Below are 25,115 nucleotides of genomic sequence, written 5' to 3'. Positions count from 1 at the left end.
GCAAATAAAATTAATTTGTTGTCAAGTAATCAAATCCTATCACAGTAATAAAGGGCTGCATCCAGCCCAGTGCTAAATCAGGGTCTTGCCAGAGCAAATATTACCACCAGTGTAATGGGATTTCCCCCTCCCTTGCCCTGGTGCACCCCCTAAATCAGTTCTTGGAACTCCCTCAACCCTCCAGAACAGATTTTGGGAGGACCGTGGGGTGCACACAGTAGGAGGAGGGGAGGAGGCCCCATTGTGCTAGCAGTAGTTCTTGTACTGAGTTAGTTGAATATCGCCCAAAAATTGGCTTTGTGATGAATTAAACACTGGTGAAATTATTGTGTTAAAAATATTCTGTGTTTATGTCAATACAGTTTACTTTAAAATGCCAATATACTTTAACTTGGATGGAAATGTCACTGGGTCCAGACTCACCATACACTTAGTTAATATAATTTATAAACCATGCCACAACCTACTAAACTACAGAACAGTAGAATTCCCCCTCAATAAGTTTCACTGTGCAAGAACATGGGGTGAAATTTATTATCTTAGAATCCAAGCAGAGTAGAAAACACAGAATCAGAGAGTTGGAAAGCAAGCTGCAGATGATGCAAAATACAGTAGCTACGGTGCTAAGGTACACACATATTTCACCTGTGTTAAAAGAACTGCACTGGTTGCCTCTTAGCTACCAAACAGTGTTCAAGGTTTTACTGGCATATAAAGCCCTAAACAACTTGGGACGAGGATACCTAGCAGGTCACTTGCCCTTATACATCTCCAGCCAATCACTAAGATCTTCAGAGGTGTTGCTGGCTATATCAAAATCAATGGAATGCCACCTTATGACATCTAGGAAGCAGGCTTTCTTGTTGGTGGCACCTACCCTTTGGAACATGCTCCCACACGCAATTTGTGAGATAGCTACTTTTAAACACTTCTTGAAAATGCATTGTTAGTGCAGCCTTTCTCTGGATCACTGCTTCCCAACCGTTATGAGTACGAGACCCCGTTTGTGAGCTCAAAAATTTCGTGACACCCCCCCAAGATAATTGTAATTTTAGTCTCTGTTAATTGAAAAAAAAAATGGTGCATGGCAAAATCACATCTCTAAATATCCCTTTCCAATAAAAGCTCCTTGCAGACAGGGAGGTGTTGCTTTCTTTTCTTAATGCAAAGGTCCAATCAAATTGGCATACCCCTCCCCCAACAGTCTGAAGATGTACAGTTCTGTCTCCCAACAACAGTGGGTGACAGTGTTGGACTAAGATCCAGGTTCAAATCCCCACCCAGCCATGAAGCCAACTGGATGACCTTGGGCCAGACGCAGCCTCTCAGCCTGATCTATCTCACAGGGTCTGTGGAAGGATTAAATGGAAAGGGGGGGGGGACCATGTGTACCACCTTGAGCAACTTGGAGGAAAGGTGGGATATAAATGCAATAATAATTCAATAAATACATTTCAGCTGCAATATGTGGACCCCAGCCTCAGCCAGCCTGCTGAACTTTTCAATAATAATAATAATAATAAGAAAGCAGTAGCAATGCGGTCGTGGTAGGGATGCTACATTGTGAAGACAAAAGGGTGGATAGATGGAGGAGGGGGGGTTAGCACTTTTAGGCCTTGGGATGATCATCAGAACTGATGACTTGGTTAGCGTGCACTTGGGGAAAGACAGCGGAGCATAAGACATATCAACACACGTACACACACCAACATACCTGCCTCTCTTGCAAGCATCTGCAGGTATGCATGCATTCAGGCACATGGGAGGGGGGAAGCCTTCAACTGCCACAGCATCTTGGAGAGAGAGACTGTAGAATGTGAAATGTAGGTGGAAGAAAGGGGGGATGTTGGCACACACATTTAGCCTCAGAGATGGGGGGTGAGCAAGTCCTGAGAGTCCTCACTGCTCCTTGGCTCCATCTCAGCCACAGATGAGATCTGGGTAGCCTCACAAGGTGCTGGCATTATGCTGGTACTACACACACAACACACTATCTCATATATTCACTACATTCTGGTGACATAAAAACCTTAGGATCAACCATCAGGTTGCTTGATTCTCATCCCACTGAGCCCAATGGGAGTTTCCCCTACTGATTTCCATTATGTTTCAGGATTCTAATCAAACTGATGTACAAGGAAAACAAAACTAAATTATTAAATTAGTGTATTAAAAGTAAACCTCTGCTTCTAATGAAGCCCCTATTCATTTAAGGGAGGAGGTAATATCCCTAAAGTGTGGGACAAATCTGCAGTGAAATGATGAACTGCAAAACTTACTTATTTATTTATTTAAAATATTTCTATCCCGCCCTTCTACCCTATAATAGTGCACTCAGGGCAGCTTACAAAAATTAAATCTAACACGTACATAATAAAATTGTAAACAATAAAATCACAAAAACATTAAAATAAATTACAATACAATACATAAAATACACTATATATATATATATGTTGTTGCATGCCTCCCCAATCTCAGAGAGGTGAGATCTCAGGGGTCCCTGCGCTCATCCAGGGTTTGGTTTCCTTTGGGAAGGTCAGCAGAGACTGTGGTATCTTTATGAAATATGGTTTATTTATTTACATATATATATATATGTATATGTATATGTATATATATATATATATATGTATACTCATTTGTTTTTCCAGTTCTGAATACCTTAGGAGTAGTGGAACTGCTACTGGCGTGGTAGTATTACTAACAGTCAATAAATCTAAAATATTATGTGTGAATATTGGAATGAAGCTATTAAGAAGATTACAGCACACAACTCAGCAGAGGGTCCACATGAAAAAGGAACAGGTAATTCAGGACAACTGTGACCGCTGCCCTCTGAACAGTCAAGACCACTGGTCAATCTGACAAACTAATAGAGTTAACATGCGCAGAAAGTCATCTAGCCTGAAAGTATAATTTAAATGCTTTGGTGAATGATTTAAAAAAGCCCATTAAGTCTCAGATAATTTATTAAAGAGTTGATTAGACACAATGCCAAACAGTAATGATTTTCAGATAACCTTTCTTTCAATTGAAAAACCGTTCACAATAAGTGAGAACATAGGCTGTTAAACTACTGTAGAGTTAATGGTAGATATAAACTTTAGCCTTTATGCAAAATTTTATCACAAGTTATTGAAGATATTAAAAAGCCATTCTGATTTAAGAACATTATTGTTTATGTGATCCTTTTAAATGTATTTCAATTCATTTTTGGACTATGGTAGTAATTTAACTGTAAAGCTTCAGATGCATAAACATCTTTCAACTGTCTTCACTGCTACTCTGTTTTATTTGTTGTAACACAAAAATTGACAATGAGACATTATATATAAAAATAACCCTTATGTGATACATACATACACACAGAGAGAGACATTTACATCTATTGTATATTAAATAAATATGTAAATATTTATATAATTGGCATCAACTTTTCAGCCTTATGGTTAATATAATGCAATATACTGTCAACATTTGATACAAGCACATGAACAATTATTTAATAAAACAACTAAGGGCAACATTGTATTATTAAACTAAAAACTCTATAGAGCCTGTACAGTTGCTCACTTGTAGCCTACATTTGTTAAGTGTTTTTAATTAACAAATTAGCTCCATGAGAAACATTTTCACGGTTGAGTTAGAAGTAAAGGTATCAGGATAGTCAAATATAAAGTAGCAAAACCAACTTTGTTTTAGCAGTGAGAGAGAAAAATCTGAATTATGGTGTATACATGTTTCTTGTCTTGTTACTTATTTTATACAGAGTGATGCATTTTTGTAAAAGGCCCATTGTTTACTTAGTGAATGGTCCATTGGACTCACCTGAAGGGTGATTTTCACAGGTACGCCTGCCATCAGTTTGGGCTTTACTGCCATCTAGCGTCCGAAGGCAAGAATGCACTCGAGTTAAAACCTGGGCCTCGGGCCCCTCCCACTCCATTTCATTCGCGAGTCCGAAGTGGCATATCTGAAAGGAACAGAGGCCGCAGGCCCAAACAGCAAGGAAAAAACAGAGAAAAGGCATGGAAACATGGAGAACACAGAGCATACAACCTAAGCAGAGAGGTTTTAACCGAGGGAAACAGAGCAAGACACAACAACTTATATCAAATATACTATAAAGGAGTTACAATGCAACCAGAGACCCCCACAAGGGAGGGACGTGATGGCAGGCATACCTGTGAAAATCACCCTTCAGGTGAGTCCAATGGACCATTTTCTACAGGTAGCCTGCCATCAGTTTGGGATGTACCAAAGCAGCCCCCTAGTCGGGAGGGACTACACACAGTTACTATTCAGAAATGACATGCTGGAGGACACGTCTCCCGAAGGAGGTGTCAGCAGAAGCATATCGGTCGATCTTGTAATGCTTCACAAAAGAATTAGGGGTAGACCAAACCGCAGCTCTACATATGTCTGCAAGGGGTGCATTGGATACAAATGCAGCCGAAGTGGCCGCTGATCTGGTGGAATGGGCCGTGATGTTAGCTGGCACGGGAAGGTTAAGGGACTGATAAGCCAAGGCAATGCAGGCCCGCAGCCAGCAGGACAATGTGGATTTGGAGACCTTTTTTCCTAAGGTCCTAGGGTGAAAGGATACGAAAAGAGATTCTGTCTGCCTAATGTCCTGGGTGCGAGAAAGATAAAGTTTGAGGGCTCTCCGAACATCCAGCGAATGCCAGGCCTTTTCCAGGGGATGTACCGGGTTCGGGCAGAACGAAGGAAGCACAATGTCCTGGCTACAGTGGAATAAAGAGTTGACCTTGGGGCAGAAGGATGGGTCTGGTCTCAAGACCACGGAATCCTTATGAAAAATGCAGAGATGACGAGCCGAAGACAAGACGTGTAGTTCGGAGATCCGTCTTGCGGATGTAATGGCAACGAGGAACAAGACTTTGAAGGATAACATTCTGAGAGGCACTGAGGCAAGAGGTTCAAACGGAGGGCGCTGTAAGGCATGCAGTACCTTCGAGAGGCTCCATGAAGGAAAATAGCGGCGCACGGCTGGTGCAAGGCGGGCGGCTCCTCTTAAAAAGCATTTGATGAGTGGGTGAGCGCCCAAGGGGGCGGTCAATGAGGAGACAGATAAAATTGAAGAGATGGTGGAAGCGTGGCAATGCAGGGTGTTCGGCCATAGTCCCCTAAGCATTCCTCTGTATAAGAACTGGAGAACGTGCTGTACAGTGGCTTGAGAAGCTTGGAAGCCCTTAGAAGAGCACCATTTTGAAAATGCGCACCACGTACTCCGATAAACACGATTTGTCGACGGTCTTCGTGATGCTAGAATAGTATCCACTACTCCCTGGGGAAGTTCCGCAGTGGTTAGCTGCCGCCGTTCAAAAGCCAGGCCATCAGATTCAGCCAGGCTGGGTCCGGATGCCAAAGTGGTCCCTGAGCAAGAAGGTCCGGCCTGACAGGGAGGGTCCAGGGATCCGTGACTGACAGAGAGAAAAGTTCCGAGAACTAAGGGCAGCGAGGCCAATACGGGGCTATCAGGAGAAGCCGAGCCCCCTCGTGCCGGAGCTTCATCAGTGTCTTGCCCAGTAAGGAGATTGGGGGAAAGGCATACAGAAGGCCGCCTGGCCAGGTTGCACTCAATGCATCCACTGCTTCCGCCGTCGGCTCTAGGTATCTCGAGAAGAAGCGAGGCAGCTGGCAGTTGTGGCGTGACACGAAGAGATCCACTGAGAGAGCGCCAAACCGGAGCTGGAGCAGGTCGAACACTGCCGGATGAAGCTTCCACTCTCCCAGGTGTACATGCTGCCTGCTGAGCCAATCGGCGGTGACGTTTAGCAGCCCGCTGAGATGTTCCGCCCGTATGGATAGTAGGTGTTTTTCGGCCCAGTCGAAGATTTGGGCCGCCTCTGCCTGATGAGCTCTGGACCTGGTCCCCCCCTGCCTTTTGAGATGAGATTTTACACAAAAGTTGTCTGTTCGGATCAGCACATGCTGCAGGGAGAACAGTGGCTGGAAATGTCGAAGGGCAAGATGAACCGCCCTGAGCTCCAACCAGTTTATGTTGTGAGTGAGGTCTGCTGGAGACCACACTCCCTGGACAAAGCTGGCATTGCAGTGTGCTCCCCAGCCTGATAGGCTGGCATCTGTTGTGATGATGACCCTGACAGGCTCCCGGAAGGGCGTACCCTTGGTGAGGTGTGCAGGTACTGTCCACCAGCAGAATGACGCCCGCAGAGAGGGGGCCAGCGGGATCACACGGTGATGGGACTTGGCAATGTCCGCCTGAAAGGGTAGGAGGGCCCATTGTAAAGGTCTTGTGTGATGTCGGGCCCACGGCACAATGTGAATGGTGGAGACCAGTGTCCCGAGCATCTGTGCCAGGAGCATGACATCTGCCCTTGAGCGATGAGCCAGAAAGGTCGCCATGGCTGTGATGGAGGCGATACAGTCTGGCGACAGGAAGATCATGGCTAGAGACGTGTACAGTATGGCTCCTAGGCGCAGGAGGCGCTGGGTTGGCTGAAGATGACTCTTCCCGACATTGACCAGCCAGCCGTGAGAAGAGAGGGCATCCAGAGTGAACTGGAGCTGTCTTTCGGCCAGGTCCCGGGAGCACGCTCAGAGGAGAAGGTCGTCCAGGTAGGGGTAAATATGAACCCCCTGTAGGCGGAGGAAGGCTACCATGGTGGCCATCACTTTGGTAAAGACCCGAGGAGCCGATGTAAGGCCAAATGGCATGTACTGGAAGTGGTGTTGGCTGAGGGAAAATCTGAGGAAACGTCTGTGAGCTGGGCAGATTGGGATGCGTAAGTAGGCATCCTTCAAGTTGATGGATGCTAGGAAGTCCCATTGTTGCAGAGCTTCCACAATTGAGGCCAGGGACTCCATCTTGAAGCAGCGGTACTTGACGAAGTGGTTGACAAACTTGAGGTCTAAGACCGCCCTCCAAGAAGAGTCTTGCTTGGGGACTGCAAAGAGAATGGAGTAGACGCCTTGGAACCTTTCGCATGGTGGTACTGGCTCTACAGCGGCAATGCTGAGTAGATGGCGTAGGGCATCCTGCATAACTATCCTGCGTGACTTGGAGATGGGGGAGGGGCAGATTCTGTCCGGCGGGTTCCGCCAAAATTCTATATTGTAACCCTGGGTGAAGATGACCCTGACCCAGGAGACGTGCGTCAGGGTCAGCCGGGAACTTGCGTAAAAGGACAGTCTGCCGCCTATGGGGATGGCGTCAGAACTGCCGACGCTGATGGGCTCCCCTGCCATAAGAAGAGGAGGAGGCTTGCCTGCTTTGATATTGGAATCTGCCCTGGAAACGTTGTCTGGGCCAGGGTGCCCTGGAGGAGTGAAAGTCTGTGGACCTGGCGTCTCGTCCCCACCCACCAGGCCGCGCCCCGCGAAAGGGCTGGAACTAACGGTAGGGAGTAAATCGCCGAAAAGGTCTGCGGTCATCCCTTCTGACTGTGGCCAAGGTAGGTTTGCGATTGTCCTTGGGGTCAACCAGGACCGCTTTCAGAGCATCGTCACCAAAAAGCATGGAGCCAGCATATGGTGCCATGGACAGGTTAGTTCTGGCAGCTGTGTCGGCATCCCAATGTCGTAGCCATAGGGTTCGTCTAGCAACTATCTCGGCAGCAAGAGCCCATGCTCCTTGGTGGGTCGCGTCCAAAGTGGCGTCAGCCACGAAGGCAGCAGCCTTATGCAATTTGAGTAGGCTTTTACGCAACTTGGGTGGGTCAGGATTAGGATCGTCCAACAGGTCATCGAGCCACATCATGGATGTGCATGAGAAGATGGAGGCGGCAGCAGAGGCTCGGATGGAGTGGGCAGATGCCTCGTGGTTTTTGCAAAGTACGAAGTCAAGCCGCCTCTCAGATGGGTCTTTGAGCTGCGATTCTCCCTCTTTAGGAAGGAGGGATCGAGAAACGAGATCGGAGATTGGCTGGTCCACCCCAGGGACGTTCAGGAAAGACATAAATTCCGGGGCCAATGGGTACAGCTTGTTGACCAATGGAGAGAAGCGACGTGGGCGCAAGGGACGGGCCCATTCTTCCCTTGCTGCCCCTCTGCCAGTTTGTTAATGGGATCTGGCACAGGGATAAAATGATCCACAGATCTGGGAGACTTTAGAACTCTAGCGCCCTTAACTGGGGGGGCAGAAGGTTGCGTTTGAGCAGGTTGAATGCTAAGGGTGTCCATTACCCTGCGTGAGAGTGGGGGATAATCAGCCGAATCGAAGAGGCGGTAGGAGAAGTCTTCATCTGGATCAGATTCTCCACTCCACTCATCAGGATCAGCCTGCAGGAAAGGTAAGTATTCATGCATTTCTGGAGGGTCGCCGCCAAGTCTGCCCCTAGAAACATCGAATGGATTAGGCGAGGAGGGAGGGACATCATCATAGTATCCCTGTTGACGTGCAGAAATGGACTGCCGTGAAACTCCAGGCTGGGACGACAACTGTGCTAGGGGCTGAGGTTGAGCATGGGAGAGACACTCTAGTACCTCTCGCAGCTGTAACAGAAATTCCTGAGTCAACTGTAGCCCTGAAGGAGGAGCAGAGGGCACAGAATGCTCTTGTATAGGCAGAGAAGACTGTAGTGGAGGAGTCGGAGGAAGCAGAGGAACCTCGGAACGTGGAGTCTGACTGGGGAAGCCTTCAAATTCATCCTCTGACGACCCAGAGGGGGATTGAAAGAGTGTAGGTACTGTATCCTGTGCAGGCTTCTCTAAAGGCGGAGTTGAAACATAATGTGCTCTCTTGGAAGCGCTGTGGTCAGATAAATGCTTAGTCTTGGCTAAGGCCTTGGAGTGTTTGTGCTTAGCAGGCTTGTGCTGAGGTAAGGCGATGCGCTGGTGACTTGGCCCCGTGGATTGTGCCCCCTGCGGCTGCTGGTCTGCCATGGTGGAGTCTAGCTACACGCACACAATGGGGAAGGTGCGGTAACACTCGTATGCTGTGAGGCGATGAGAGGTAGGCTGTGCAATGGAGCGCCAGGTGCCAAGAGAAAAGGACTTGTTCACTATGGCACTGCAAAAATGGGGAAAATGGGAACAATCCCACAGGAGAATATTGCCCTGATTCAGGGAGCCACAAAAAATAAGTTAGGCTGCAATACTGACCACAAGCTAAGTACATGCACACAATGGGGAAGGTGCGAGACCGCTACAACACATTGCCAGGAAAGATTGCCTTTGACAAAATGCAGCGTAGGACAAGGCTAAATACACACACACAATGAGCTACCCTACGCCGAGCGAAACGGCTCCGGGGGGGAACCGCAGCTGCGGATCCCCCGGAGAGGAGGGGAGCAGCCGCTGCTGCTGACGGAGAGCACAGCCGCGCGTCCCCAAACAAAGAGGAAACAGCCGCACTGTAACCAAAAATGAAAGTAAAAAGTAAGAAGTAAAAAGTAAGCAAAAAGCTCCCGAAAGGGAAAAAGCAAACACAAAAATCCCACACACTCCCAAAACCAAAAAGGGGGGAGGAGGGGGAAAATACAAAGGGACAGCAAATATCAGAAAAAAGAGACACTTAGCTACGCTGTAAGAAATCCAAGTTCTTCGGACGAAGGCAAGAATGGAATGGAGTGGGAGGGGCCCAAGGCCCAGGTTTTAACTCGAGTGCATTCTTGCCTTCGGACACTAGATGGCAGTAAAGCCCAAACTGATGGCAGGCTACCTGTGGAAAATACAACCCTCCCTAATTAATATTAGTGGCTTCTAGGCTTGCATGTAGTTGAAGACACTAATCCAAAAAGACTGAGGTCTGTTTTCATGAATTATTGGCCCCAATTCAGTGAGGTTTCCTTAACATGTACAAGAGTCCAATGCACACACTAAAGTAAAAATGTGAGTCTGCTCATGTAACAGTTCTGTGAGTTACTTGGAGCACCTGGGACATTTAGAGCACTATCTTTAATCCAGTATAACTTGATAAGATTATTCAAAAGTTGCAGAAATTTCACCACTGAATGTATGTATGTATTTTCAGTTAGAAAAATGGCACATAGGAATGCAGGGACTGTACTTCGCTACTACTAGTACTGTTTGCTATAACCATGGGCTTCACACATGTGTGTGCAAAATGGACCTAAAAAGTCTGTTTCCACATGGAAAGAGCTGTGCACAATTTTCCAAACCAAGATAGAGTCACCTAACAGGTTGCAATTATTGGAGCTGTGAAATTCACACAACTTGTTCATCATTTTGTATAAATTTACACAATCCCTCTAGCCAGTTTTGACTAGTGAGGATGTGAAGTGTTGAGTTGCAGCCTATAGGCACAAAATAAAACTCCATGTGATGCAAAATCCGCATTGTGTGTAAACCTCATTCTGCTGGAGTTCCCCGTGTGTTCAGAACTCTGCACATGCTTTAAAACTACTGGATCGTAGCTCTAGGGTCTAAGTAGTTCATTTCATTGTGGGTGATTTAGATGCCATTTCCCCTTTATACAAGGCCAATATATATATTATGATGAAGGAATGAATGGATAATTTTGGCACAATATAATAGATTAAAATTTGTGCCAATAAGCAGACTTGTGGTTAAGGTGAGTTACACAACTAAGCATAAATTAAGCAACATCATTAGTTGAGAAATCACCCATTTTTTGTTTCTTTTTTTTCTACAGCAGCAGAGAGTAAACACAGTAATCCGAATATTTAATTTGGTTCTGGTCAAGATCAATTATTTTGAAAAGTGTATGATAATATAAGAAGGATCTAAATACAGGAGCTAAATGTTTTCTGCACTTAAGTTAAATTGCAATGAAAATAAAAATAAGCCTTCACTGATGTCATATTGCCTTGAAGTGGTATATTTTTAAACAATCATAAAAAATAGCACTCATTTTCTGTATCAGATAATTATTTCATTGCCATTCTGGAACACTTATTAGCATCTAGACATGCAACAACAGTTTCTACTGAATTATATGCACAAAATATGATAAGGTGAGGAGCTTATTTTCAAGAACTATGTTGAAAAATAGAAAGGGAAAGTAAAATGCTATTTTTGGGTGTCTTATTTAACATGAAATGTGGAATATGCTCCATTATAAGCAGCAGGAGAAAAATCTCTATAAGATCAAAGTCCAGGAGGAACTGGCATTTAATTTATCTTCCTTCACAGACAAAAGACAGTTTTCGTCATTTTCAAAAGGATCCAGTGTCTTTTATGACAAACTGGGTTTGCAGTTTAATATACAAATAGAATTATAAGTAAGCAGTCTTTGCTCTGCCAAAGCAAATGACAAACAGAGTAGGATTTTCAGTTCATGCAGTCCTCAGCAGGACAGAAGAGATTAAAATAAAACTGAAATAAATTAGAGAAAACAAGTAAGTGTTTCAGAAAGTTAAAGGAGATCAAAGTGTGTATTTTCTGACCCCAACTGTACAAGCATTTCTTATTATATTGACCAGTGTCATCAGATCATTAATTAAAAGGAGATGTGCTGGCAGGTGGCAGGGAACCAGAAGCCGATAATTGGCCCCCTTCTTCTTTTTGCCTTCAAAACCTCTCTCTCTCTCTCTCTTTTTCAAGATATGCCACTAGGCAGACAGAAATGCCTACTTTGTAATATAATGATTAAGATGAGATGCTCTTGCGTTTAAAGCAGCTATGCCTAATGAATGCAGCTAGCTTTATAATTATGATCTTTTTTTCTTTTTCTTTCTTTTTTACAATAAGCATGATGCTCTACTCAACATGTCCTCAACTGTCAAAAACAGGTAAAAAAACCCAAAACACTCTTAAATAGGAAGTCTGCAGCTGGTGGCATTGTGTTTTTTTGGAGGGGTATTCTTTTTATTTCAGCTAGTAAAAGGAGGCAAAAATGTCAGTAATTCAAGCAGCAAAGAAGATAAGACCAACAAATGAAACCTCTCAGGCTTACCACTTCACTTGGTATGTTGCTCAGGTCATTAAATGGAGTTTCCAAAGTGTTTGTGTCAACATTTAGCATCACCACATCCTCCAGTGATTTACTTTTCACTCTCTATATAAAGAAACAGAATTTATTACAAGCATTTTAATGCATCATTTGCTGATTTTAATACAGTAAAATGCTATTGGTAAGTGGGTATTCAGCAAAGTAGGAACATAAAGAAATAAGGCAATATTTTCATAACCCACTTCTTGTTCTAAGGGGCATCTTTACACAGTACAAAATTAATTTATGGAATTCATCACCGTAAGATGTGAGGATAGCTGCCGGCTTAGATGGCTTTAAAAGGGGATTGAACAAGTACATGGAGGACAAGGCTGTCAACGGCTACTAGTTATGACAGTTGTATGGCTCTCTAGGATCAGAGGCAGTATGCCACTGAATAGCAGTTGCTGGGAAGCTAAGACATAAGAGAGCTATTGCGTTTTATCCTGTGTGTGGGCTTTCTGGAAGCATTGGCTTGGCCACTGTGAGAAACAGGATACTGGATATGTCCCTGCTTCCTTAACACCAAAGCAATGTTGTGTGTCAAACACAGCAGCAAGGGACTTGTAGGCCTGTTTACCAGCAAGTTGGGCTTGATTCCATTTACTTGAGTATGGGATGGATGTTGCGCTAGCTTCAGTAACACAAAAAAGTGCCCATATGGAAAAGTATAGTCAAAATCCCACATTTTTTCAAAGTGGCGGCAGGGAAGAAACTCCATCATGTTGCTGGGCAGGCTTTCTAGAATAGCTCATTCGTACTAGGGGAACTGCCTAGATGACACTGCTTCAACAGAATGAGCAAGCAAGCCTCCCTTGTTCCATCTTGGAGCACTTTCACCACTTTCTACTGCATTACTGGATGAGGTGGCCAATCAGATATTTGTAGATTGGGTCAGGGCTGCGAGCCAGCTTAGACTTTGTCTTTACTCTTGATCGACAACATAAATTAAAAGAGCCAAATATATACAAAGGTATCTGCATTGTACTAATACAAAAAATCAGAATGAAAACTTTACAATCACATACAACATCCCAAATGTCAATAGGCGGTATTCAACTAAGTAGATCTGCTAGCACAAGTATTTCTGCTTGCACAATAGATCTTCTCCTCCCCTTCCTCTTTTCATATCTCCTGTGTTCTCCCCAAATCTGCTCCGGAGGGATAGGGGAACTCCTAAAACAGATTTAGGGGACATGTTCTCTTGCACAAACAGAAGTCCTATTTAGTTGAATACCGTCCTATAATACTATAAAATACCAACTATGCTTCATCAGTAAATAGTTCATTTCTGTGATGAGACTTACACAAGTTCATGCAACTGATGGATGCCTTCAAATTCTTTAGGAAAGACTGTATCAGATAACCAGCACCAGTCCTCCCAAGATAGCTGTATGATAGGTGAAATTCTTCAAATTTGCTATGTCATAAATTGCCTCCTATGACATACACACATACACTTCTCTACTTAACATGCTATATAATAGAGTAAGAAATATCAGAACAAAATTGCACATACTTGTTTTATATATGATGAAAGCTGCCTAAAGGTCAGTCTACACTCTATTATAAATCTTTTAAGACACAATCTATTATAAAGAATGATACTAGAACATAACTAGGAGCTGGTTCCCCTTCCCATGATATCCCCTTCCATATTGGAAGCCTAGATGGTGCTAAATGACTCTCCATCAAAAAGAGCTCAGCATAAAGTGATCAGCTCCCCATGTTGCACTGCTGACTTCTGCCCATGCTGAAAAGGGCCACAGAACGTAGAGAAGAATGGGCTGAGGAGTATTGGGGCAGGTTCTGGGGTACACTTGAAATAAATTCCTACTCCTGCTTTTTGTCCTCCACTGCAGCAACTGAAGTGTATATATATACACACACACACCAATTCATAGTCAAAGGAAAGTCTGACTCACCTCCATTAAACTGAAGTGAATTCCAATTAAGTATGGCATTGGTGCACTGAAATTAAAACAAACAAAACAAAATGAAATACAGTAAAAATGTAATAAAGTTAGAAAACATAAATGATTAGCATCTCCACTCTCTTTGCTATATTTGCCCACAATGCTACTGTAAAATAGCAGTTTTCAAATTTCAGTGGAGGTCATATATCTTCTTAAATGAGGTAGTGCTTTGAATATTCTCATTAGCTATACATAGCTGTACTAACGGATGACACACACCCTCCATCCTTCCCTCTCATACATGCAGAATCCAATGGCCACTGAATCACCTTTCCCACTGACCACAGGCACAAAGCTTCCATTTAATAGAAATTATAACACTTCCTCCCCAGCCTCAAAGGTTTCACCTCAGTGTAATCAGGTTCATTTCCTAATTACTATAACAATATATCACCATCATCACCATCTGCTACTGTTGAAGGTCTGAAATATATTCTACACCATTTGGGAGGAAATCAGCTTTCTTCATTTTTTGATGTTCTGACAGGAGAGGCTTGTACAAAAAGCAGTGTGATATCCCATCACTCCCTCCCAAATATAAGTAAAGGAAATCTAAAGAAAGTCGAGGTAGATTACCTTTCAAAGTAGTTCAATAAGTTAGTCATATGGAATTGGTATATCATATAGAAATCAACAGAATGAATGTTGTGATTAACGCTGCAAACAATTTTCCAGAATGCCTTTCACATAGCCTTTTAACAACATGAACAAGAAATTATTACTATATATAAGAAGCCTCAGGCTGCAATCGAATACACACTTACCTGGGAGTAAGTCCCATTGAACCCAATGGATTTTAGTAATGAATTGGATTGCAGCCTTAGTTGATCTGGTGTCCTTGTACCACCCCCCCCCCAAAAAAAACCCTCAACAGCTGAATGGAGGCAACAACACACGAAGAAGCAGCACATTAGATCAAGGAACTATAAAGTAGATATGCTAAAACTCACTAAAATTTATATGAATTCATCTGCAGTCCATGGCACTGACGTCTCTTAACACTTCCAACAAAAATCTATTAGCTGGTTCACACATGCATCACTTTATTTCTGTAAACTTTAGAACCATGAGGTTGAATGTATGAATTGACTCCACTGAAAGGCTTTGCATCTGGGGTGATGCAGAGTTGTATGAGTGTTCAGTCAGTGGTGTTGTGTGATCTGTAATGGCCTGGGGGACAAATTCAGTTCATATGATCCTACCCAGATTTTATGTGGCATATCAATTCGCCCTTCCCCAAACAATATGTGAAGTGAAACACAGCTATCCTTCAAAATCTGCACTTTTCCAAATTTTACAATGCAGTTTTCCAGTCAAATGTGCAAAAAAAAAGGCTTTTAGGGGAGAGTGTGCATAAAAATGCATATATTTCTGAAAATTACATTCAAAAATGCTTTACATTAGAAAAAATTGCTTAGAAAAGGTGACTGTTAGGAGAAATTGCATATACAATGTGTCTATTAGGATAGATGTAAAGCAAAATGCTGATTTTTTTAAGTGAAAAAGTATCAGCCACCAACATCTATATATGAGATGACCAAATGTTAGTCTGTAAAACCCGAAAGCTAACAGATCCTTAACATTCTTCCGAACATCTTATGATAGCTGCTTCAATATGTGAGGTGTCACTATGCTACAGAGTAGTATATATAGCTCAAATTACAAAGGCCAAAATCCTGCCCTCCATGTGCAGATGGGCAGAATATGACATACTACATGATGGCAAAGCAATCAAAGTCCATCCATCCATCCCACTAGACCAGCCTTCCCCAATCTGGTGCCCTACTGATATTTTGGAATACAAGTCTCATCATCCATGGCCATCGGGTTGTTAAGGGAGGGGTATAGACTGGCCCATCCTAGCCCCCCTTTGCCCCTTGCTAGTTGCTCAGGAAGTCATGACATACCACATCCAACTGGGAATTTAAATGAGTACCTCCTCACATGAGGGGCAGGATACTGTGGCCAAATAGATTAACAAAATGAGACATATGATGACACAACCATTCTATTTGGTAATTAGACACAGGTGCCATTATGAGTAATCTTGTCATCTCATGATCAGTTATTTCTGCCTATATTTATTTATTTATTGCACTTGTATACCGCTCCATAGCCGAAGCTCTCTGGGCGGTTTACAGCAATCAAAAACATTAAAACAAATATACAATTTAAAACACATATTTTAAAAACAATTTAAAACACAATTTTACCTATATGGTAACGCTAGAGATTAATAGAAGTGGTATTGATTATATGCAAGAAAATTCTCCTTCATCTGGATTACAGTGTGTATCTGATTAATGCTTTTCAAAATAGATCACAGCCCAAAGACAATGTTATGCCTTGCTGAATTATTACAACAAGGTTTGGTTATATATGGTTTCTTTTATTCAATACTGGAAGCCTGATTTCATATATCTGAGGCCTCAAAATGTTGATATCTCTTACTGTTCCCAGAACTGCTCTACTACTTGAATAATTTAACCATCTCCCCACTCTTGATAACTGCCAATGTGATTGTCTGCTCTGATGAGATCCGTCATGGCACTGTGTACAGATGTATATAGTCCACCGAGATTGAGAAACATTTATATTCACTAATAGGCAAAAAACCCTTGCAGTTTAAGAACATACCTATAGCCAACAGATATTTCTATCAAACTTTAAAAAGCAGGGAAATTGGGCAGCTATAGTGAATGCACCAGGGGAGCAGGAGACCTGAATTCTTCTCTGAGACTTTGTACTGCCCTGTTGTTGTTATGTGCCTTCCAGTCGATTACGACTTATGGCAACCCTATGAATCAGTGACCTCCAATAGCATCTGTCATGAACCACCCTGTTCAGATCTTGTAAGTTAGCAGGTCTGTGGCTTCCCTTATGAAATCAATCCATCTCTTGTTTGGCCTTCCTCTTTTTCTACTCCCTTCTGTTTTTCCCAGTATTATTGTTTTTTCTAGTGAATCATGTCTTCTCATGATGTGTCCAATGTATGATAACCTCAGTTTCATCATTTTAGCTTCTAGTGATAGTTCTGGTTTAATTTGTTCTAACACCCAATTATTTGTCTTTTTTGCAGTCCATGGTATGCGCAAAGCTCTCCTCCGACACCACATTTCAAATCAGTTGATTTTTCTTATCCACTTTTTTCACTGTCCAACTTTCACGTCCATACATAGACATCGAGAATACCATGGTCTGAATGATCCTGACTTTAGTGTTCAATGATACATCTTTGCATTTGAGGACCTTTTCTAGTTCTCTCATAGCTGCCCTTCCCAATCCTAGCTTTCTTCTGATTTCTTGACTATTGTCTCCAGCTTGGTTAATGACTATGCCAAGGTATTGATAATCCTTGACAAGCTCAATGTCATTGTTGTCAACTTTAAAGATACATAAATCTTCTCTTGTCATTACTTTAAGTCTTCTTGACATTTAGCCCTAGTCCTGCTTTTGTGCCTTCCTCTTTAACTTTCATCATCATTTGTTTCAAATCATTACTGGCTTCTGCTAGTAGTATGGTATTGTCTGCATATCTTAAATTGATATTTTTCTCTCCCATTTTCACACCTCCTTCATCTTGGTCCAATCCTGCTTTCTGTATGATATGTTCTGCATACAGATTAAACAAATAAGGTGATAAAAATACACCCGTCTCGCACCCTTTCCAATGGGGAACCAATTGGTTTCTCCATATCCTGTCCTTACAGTAGTCTCTTGTCCAGAGTATAGGTTGTGCATCAGAGCAATCAGGCCACACCCTGAAGATGTGTAGGGGGTCCAACCCACGTCACCACCCCTTGGAAACCTGAAACTCCAGGCGGATGAGGCACGCTGGCCCCAAAGGCGGCCCGTATTCTGCCCCCAGGCCGTATAGCCCTGAGCTGCAGGCCTCCGGACTGCCTATCACCCCCAAAGGTGCCTAAAGGTGTCACCTAGCTGCCCTTTCCTTTAATCTTTTCCCGCACTTCTTAGTCACAGAAGGGGGACAAGCCTCTGCTTAGTCTCCCTTCACCCGATAAGAATCTCACGTAGGCCCCTCTGCAGGTCCATCAGGAGGATATTGTTGCCCACGTCCGTCCGATGCACACCATCTGGCCGAAACAGCTCCAACCTATCGTGTCTTATCTCTGGGTGGTGAATGACAGAACCCCCAGCGTCCTCTAGAGCCTTTTGGATTTCCTTGTTCATCTTTTTGTGGGCCCTGACCATCCCCTGTGGGTCACCAGTGCAATTCCATTTCCTGCGTGGCAGGATGTCAGACCACAACAAGTGCACACCCGGCCAACAACATGCAATGGCCCGAAGGTCACTACACGCTTGCTCGATTAGGGCCTTGCCCTTCAACAGACCCAAGTCATTACCCCCCAGGTGGATGACAAGAAACTGGGGCATTGCCCACTCCACAGCCAGCTGGAAGTGTGGGGAGGAACCCGTCCCAACGCATCCCACGGTGGCCAAGCAACTGCACTGAGGCCCATTGACTAAGCCCCAGCTGTGTACCAAAGCGAGACTTCGCCGCGCTACGGCCTGCCAGAAAACCATGCTGTGGCCGCAGAGGAGGATGCATGCCTGCTCCATTCCTTTCCAGCGGCCTGTCAAAACAACAACAACCAACATTAGGAGGAAGGGTAACAATTAGCAGCTGGTCTTCTATGTCTCCGCCAGTGGTCTAATATAAGTTTTATATGCGTCCGAATGCCATCTGCCCATTGCCTGTAGCCTTTCCTTTGAAAGGCCCAGGTGGGCAGCGGTGGAGGCTGCGCCTATCCGGAAGGAGTGTGTCCTGAACTTACGAGGGTCCATACCTAAGTTGCGCAGAGCGCCCTTCACCACCGTCCCAAACTGATACTTGGTGAGGGGCTGAGCATCCCTGTGTATGAATAGGTACCCCAACTGCAGCCCCCAAACCGCCATGAAACGCCACAGGGCTGTTACCGGGCAGAGCTCCTCCTGCTGACAAGGGGCTAAACACAATCAGGCATCCCTTACGATGTTGGTCAGTCTTGGACTGTCTGAGTCGCAGAAGGGCACGCTCCACCTTCCAGCTGAGGTCCATAAGGGTCCAAAGGGAGTCGTCTGTCTTAGACCCCGCCGCCACCTCCATGATTCTAAAGGCCCCCCAAAATAGGGTAAGGGCAGCCGCATGATAGAGCAGTGCCTCAAAAGTCTTTGCAAACGTAAGTCCTTCCACTGTTCCTGCAGGCTGAAAAGTAGTTCTGGGGAAAGGGGGAGGCAGGCATCCAGGGGCATGGGCACTCGCGGGACCAACCCTCTACCATACAGCAGACTCTAAAGTCATCACTGCAGTCCTGAGAGCCCATGCCTTTGCCAGGAAAGAAAGACCTGAGAGCTTACCTCTGATGGTCCTGAGAGGTCCTTGAGTTTGCCCTCCACACAGAACTCCATAAGATGTTCCACGGGGATGGGCCACTCCTGGGCATAGCCTCTGGCCTCCCTGAAATTTGACAGCTCCCTACCTGCTCCCTGGTAGCTGGCCATGGTACTGGGTGCCACAGACAGGCTTATGGCCCTTTCCATTTCGTTCCTCCAATTTCCCATAGCGCTGCGGGGACCACGTCCGGTTGAGCCCTTGCTCACGGCACCAGCTGGCAAAACCTCTTTATCCAGAGTGCCATCTGGTGTGGGCCCCCGGGAGGCCTGCAAAGTGGGAGCTGTTCCTGTTTCTGCACTGGTCGTCCTCGTGTTGGCCCTGCTGGGCCCAGCCTCGAGCGCGTCCACCCAAGCTAGGATGGCATCAATGGCAGCCTTGTTAGCCCCGTTCACTGCGTGCTGCGTTTTCCCATGGGTTCCCTTAGCCGGTGGCTCCTTTCTTCTCCCTGGCACAGGTTGAGCCTCAGGTGCATCCAGCTGGCATGAGCCGTGCTCTAGCGTTTCCAACCTGGCCAGGATGGCTGCCCATGGTGGCCTATCCTCCTTCCCCCATCTAAAGCTGCGGGAGGCGGACGCCTACCCCTTGGCTTGGGGGCCTTGTCTTTCCCTTTCGGCCCTCCCTGTCCTCTTTTGTGTGGCATGTTTAGCTGTCTGAAGCAAGCAGAGGTCACCCACCCACCCAAAAGCCTATGCTTTTCAGAAGAGAGAGGCGGGAATGCACCAAAGCTGGCTTGAAGGAAGGGTAGCAGGGAGGTACCAGCGCTACTGCGGCCTAAGGAGCCCAGGCCGATGTAAGTGCTGAGTGCTAGCCTCGCCTGCAAGCTGGCCCTACGAGCCTTGCTGTGGCTTGACTAGCCATCCCAGGCCACCCAGCGGCCCAGTAGTGGGGGGAAAGGCTCGCCACCCAGAGATGGCTTAGTGTGCTCCCCGCAGTGGGGGGTAAGGCCTGCCACACCCAGATAGTGCTGGCTCCCTCCACATGCGTTAGCACGCTCACAGCAGTGGGGGAGGGGGAAGGCCCGCCACCCGCATGAGGGTTAGTGTGCCCGCTGCAAGGCAGTTGGGGGGCTCAAAGGCAGCCTCAAAGGCCCCACCGCGACTGGAACAGACCTCACCTAGCCCTCAGGCTGCAAAGGACTGGAGATGAGAGCATGGAAGAACCTCCCCCGTGCAAGGCTGGCACCACGCAGTAGCCTCCTGCCCACCAAAACAAAGGAAAGAAACAGAAAATCAGACCAGAAAGTTGCCCAGCTTGAGCTTCCTGCTGCCAGTCTCCTCTTTGCCGCCACGGAGTTGCTCCGAAATACAGGAAGGGAAGCCGAGGACTGATACTGCTGCAAGGGGAGGGGTTCACCACCGCGAAATTCAAAGGAGGGCAGGAAGCCGATGCCGCACATTTAAATACCCTCAGCTAACCTGCCCCCTTGCAGCATGCTGTGTTGGTGCCCTGAATGCATCCCCCCAAGATGACCACTTGTGCCTTGGCTGCGGCCACAAAACTCACCCCGCGGTCTCAGGTGCGGAGCGGGCTTCCTTCCGAAATTCCTTGGTCCGTTCCATTATCCAACGTATATGTGCAATATGATCGCTGGTACCTCTTCCCTTTCTAAATCCAACTTGGACATCTGGCATTTCTCGCTCCATATATGGTAAGAGCCTTTGTTGTAGAATCTTGAGCATTACTTTACTTGCATGGGATATTAAGGCAATAGCTGGATAATTACTGCATTCCCTGGGATCCCCTTTCTTTGGAATTGGGATGTATATCCAGCGTTTCCAGTCTGTGGGTCATTGTTTCGTTTCCCATATTTGTTGACAAATTTTTGTCAAAATTTGGACAGATTCAGTCTCAGTAGCTTGTAGCAACTCTATTGGTATGCCATCTGATCCTGATGATTTGTTTCTTCCAAGTATTTTAAGAACAGCTTTCACTCACATTCTAAAATTTCTGGTTCTTCATAATATGGTTCCTCTGTGAATGAATCTGTCATCCTGGCATCTCTTTTATAGAGTTCTTCTTTATAGAGTTCTTAATCTCTCTAATCTTTTGGAATAGGGCTCTTGTTCTACCCTTGTTGTCCTCTTCTATTTCTATACAATAACTGTTCTAATAGTTCTCTTTGTCCCTACGTACTAATCGCTGTATTGCTGCATGTAGGGTTCTCACCGTGTTCCTCTTTTGCTTTTGCTTTTGCTTTCTTTCTCTCTTTAACCATTTTAAGAGTTTCTTCAGTCTTTCATTGAGGTCTTTCTCTCTTTTTAACTAGAGGTATTGTCTTTTTGCATTCTTCCCTGATAATGTCTCTGTACTGCCCTACAAATCTGTAAAAATGCAACATAGTTTGGGTTGGTCTTTCACAGTCCAATCCACTTCTTGTGTAGCTTGGAAGAATTTGGTAACATGTGCCTCTGAACATATAGTAAGTGGTGGCAACACTTGCCATCTCCAAAGATAGAGAATTACATTTTTGTATGTTTGTTGGTGTTCTTACTTTGCTTCTTTCCTGTGTTACTACTGTTTCTACAGAGAACCTAACCTAGAAAATTATATTTCTCTCATTATTCATCATAGAAACCTGTGTCAAATTTATTTTTATTAATTTCAAAGCCTTTTTACTGGTCAATGCCATATGATGGTGAAGACAGCATTTTGTTTTTCAAACTGGAAGTTATGTTCTATTTCTATTTTGGGCGCATTAAAAGTTGAATCTGAAACTGCAGTTTGATGCAAAATCAGACTGATTACAATATGTTACTACTTAAGCAACAAATCTAGCTGTTGGAAAAAACAGAATAGTCAGTGCCATTATTCCACAATTGTTTTTGGAGATTTTTTAGTGTTGCAAAGTGTTGCTGTACTTCACATATTCACAGAAACAGAAGCAAAAGAAAATGATTTACTGTAGGAAACTTCACTAAAATTGCAAAGTAAATCAAACATATTTAAAGTGACTATCTGAACTATATCAACTGTCTTAATAATGTTGCTTCCTCCATCCTAGAACAAGATCAGCACATGTCTTGTTTCTGTTCTTTGGGCTGATTGCAGGTGTTGCCACCACTCACCATATGCTCAGAGGCACGTTACCAAATTCCTCAAAGATACACAGGAAGTGGATTGGACTGTGAAAGACCAACCCAAATTGTGTTTGCATTTTGACAGATTTGTAGGGCAGTACAATATCCCAGAGAGGAGGTCAGGTCTCCTGCCCCCCAGTGCATTCACTATAGCTGCCCAATTTCCCTACTTTTTAAAGTCTGACAGAAATATCTGTTTATTTATTTATTTATTCGTTCATTCGTTCATTCATTCATTCATTCATTCATTCATTCATTCATTCAATTTATATACCGCCCCATAGCCGAAGCTCTCTGGGCGGTTCACAACAGGTAAAAAACATCTAACATACAATTAAAACCTCATATTAAGCAGTTTAAAAATAAGTTAAAAATATCAGGAATTAAAACATAATTAAACACACACTAAAATGCATATTAAATACTACTAAAATGCTGAAAATGCCTGGGAGAAGAGGAAGGTTTTTATCTGACGCCGAAAAGATAATAATGTTGGTTATAGGTATGTTCTTAAACCACAAGGGTTGGGTTTTTTTTCTTCCTATTAGTGAATTTATCTGCTTTTTAATCTGGGAGGTAAGAAATGGGATCCTGTGCAAGTTTGCTGAGAATGGATTGATCATTTGCATGCTTATTGAGTTCAGTGGGATATACTCCCCTGCAATCATGCTTAAAGATAGCTGAAACTGACCACAGGGGGATGGGGAGGGGAGGAGGAGGAAGGGCAGGGGTAGGGGAGGAAGGGCAGAGGGAAGGAGGGAAATAGGAGGAGGAGGGCAGGTTTGATCATTTACATGCTTATTGAGTTCAGTGGGATTTACTCCCTTCCAATCATGCTTAGGATCGGTAAAACTGACCATGGGGGGGGGGAGAGGAGAGGGAAGTAGGAAGGGAGAGGGGAGCGGAAGGAGGGGGAGGGAGAAGGAGGAGATTGGAAGGGGGATGGGCAAAGGAAGGGGGTGGAAAGGAGAAAAATGGAGGTGATGTGGGGGGAGGGCAGGTTTTATCATTTGCATGCCTTTTGAGTTCAATGAGATTTACTCCTGTGCAGTCATGCTTAGGATAGGTGAAACTGACTTGGGGGAGGGGCAGGGAGGGGAAGAGGAAGGCAGGAAGGAGAGGGGGAGGAAGGGAGGGGGAGGGGAAGAGATTGGGTGGGTGGGCACTGGGCAGAGGGAATGTCCCTTTCCTCTCCAAAAGGAAAACATTATGAACACTAGGAGTAGTCGGGGTCCCACCTCTGAGATAATATTGAGCAGGGGATGTAACAGTGGTGGGAGGCAGACTGGCTGTTACAGGGGAAGGGCTACAAGACATCTTCATGCTTGCATCCCTTCTGGTCCCCCTTCCAACCCTTAGGACACTGGTAGCTATGCTGGGAACTCCCTGGATATTACTATCCTGCTGATGAATGCAAGGTCAGTGACAAATAAAACCACTTTAATTCAGGATTTAATCCTGGATGAATGCGTTCACCTTGCTTGTATTACGGAACCTGGCTAAATGACCAAAGTGGAGTAGGTCTCTCCCAGCTCTGCCCACCAGGTTTTGTGGCACTCCAGCAGCCTGGATCCAGGGGATAAGGAGATGGGGTTGCAACTGTCTGCAGGGAAACTATCTGCCCTGTCGGGTATCCTATCCCTAACACCTCTAGCTTTGAGTGTGTGTGCCTGGCGTTGCGCCAGGGAGACAGAGTGAGGTTTCTGTTGGAGAACTGTCCACCCCACTGCCCAACAGTCTTCCTCCCTGAGCTGGTGCAGCTGGGCTCGGCATTGGTGTTTGAGTTCCCCAGGCTGTTTGTCCTGGGTGACTTCAACATACATGCCAAGGTTAGACTCACAGGTCTGGCTTAGAACTTCATGGCTGCCATGACAGCCATGGGGCTGGCTCTAATATCATCTGAACCAACACATGTGGCAGGACACACACTTGATCTTGTGTTTCGTTTGGGACAGGAAGGTGATCTGAGGGTGGAGGGATTCTTAGTGACTCTGTTGTTTAGACTTTGTGCCCCCAGTAACCTTTGCAGGGGTGAAGGGCTGATTAAGGTGGTCCTCCCCCAGAAACTCATGAATCCAGATGGTTTCCTGAATGCTCTGGGGGATATTCCCAGCATGGCTGGCGATACTGCCGAAGCTCTGGTCAATCTCTGGAATATAGAGGTGACCCGGGAGATGGACACTATTGCTCCAAAGCACCCTCTCCCACCAGGGAAGGCCCATAATACACCTTGGTTTACTTAAACTTTGGGCCTGATGAAGCAGCAGGGATGATGGCTAGAGCTAAGATGGAGAAAAACTCAATCTGCTTCTGACCGAAAACAGGCTACAGCTTGTTTTCCAGCCTATCATGTGGTGGTGATGGCAGCAAAGTTCACTTCTCTGCCATCACTGCATCTGCTCAGTGTCGTCTGGCAATACTTTTCTGCGTGCTCCAGGGTCTTCCCTCAGTCGCTCATTGTAACATGTTTGCGAGGCACTTTGCAGATAAAATTGCTCGCATTCAGACTGACTTGGACTCATTAACTACGGTTATGCCAGATGTCACTGAAGCTTCCTCTGGTCAGTTTTGTATGGATACTTTTCAGCTTGTAAAGCCTGAGGATGTGGACAGGATTCTGGGAGAATCGGGGGCCACTACTTGTTCTCTTGACCCTTGCCCATCCTGGTTAATCAAATCTGCCAGAGGCAGATTTAATTTAATTAACACCTCCCTAAGGGAAGGTTCTATGCCAACATTGTTGAAGGAGGCTGGGATAAGACGTT

At 45.0% G+C, this 25,115-nt stretch overlaps 1 protein-coding gene across 2 annotated transcripts in view; it reads right to left on the bottom strand.

Moving 5' to 3' along the window:
• The window catches only part of DENND1B (DENN domain containing 1B), a 333,504-nt gene that overhangs the window by 78,108 nt on the left and 230,281 nt on the right, over positions 1-25,115 (bottom strand). For both annotated transcript variants that reach the window (XM_061633956.1, XM_061633957.1), the window contains 2 exons: positions 13,828-13,873; positions 11,867-11,968 (listed from right to left, as the gene is read on the bottom strand). In XM_061633956.1, the coding sequence (XP_061489940.1) occupies positions 11,867-11,968; positions 13,828-13,873 (148 nt within the window). The remainder of the gene's footprint in view (positions 1-11,866; positions 11,969-13,827; positions 13,874-25,115) is intronic.

This window comes from Rhineura floridana, chromosome 6 (assembly GCF_030035675.1).
Source record: "Rhineura floridana isolate rRhiFlo1 chromosome 6, rRhiFlo1.hap2, whole genome shotgun sequence".
Classification (NCBI taxonomy): domain Eukaryota; kingdom Metazoa; phylum Chordata; class Lepidosauria; order Squamata; family Rhineuridae; genus Rhineura; species Rhineura floridana.
Note: the sequence above shows the minus strand (reverse complement) of the source record. Positions and strands in the feature narration are given on the sequence as shown.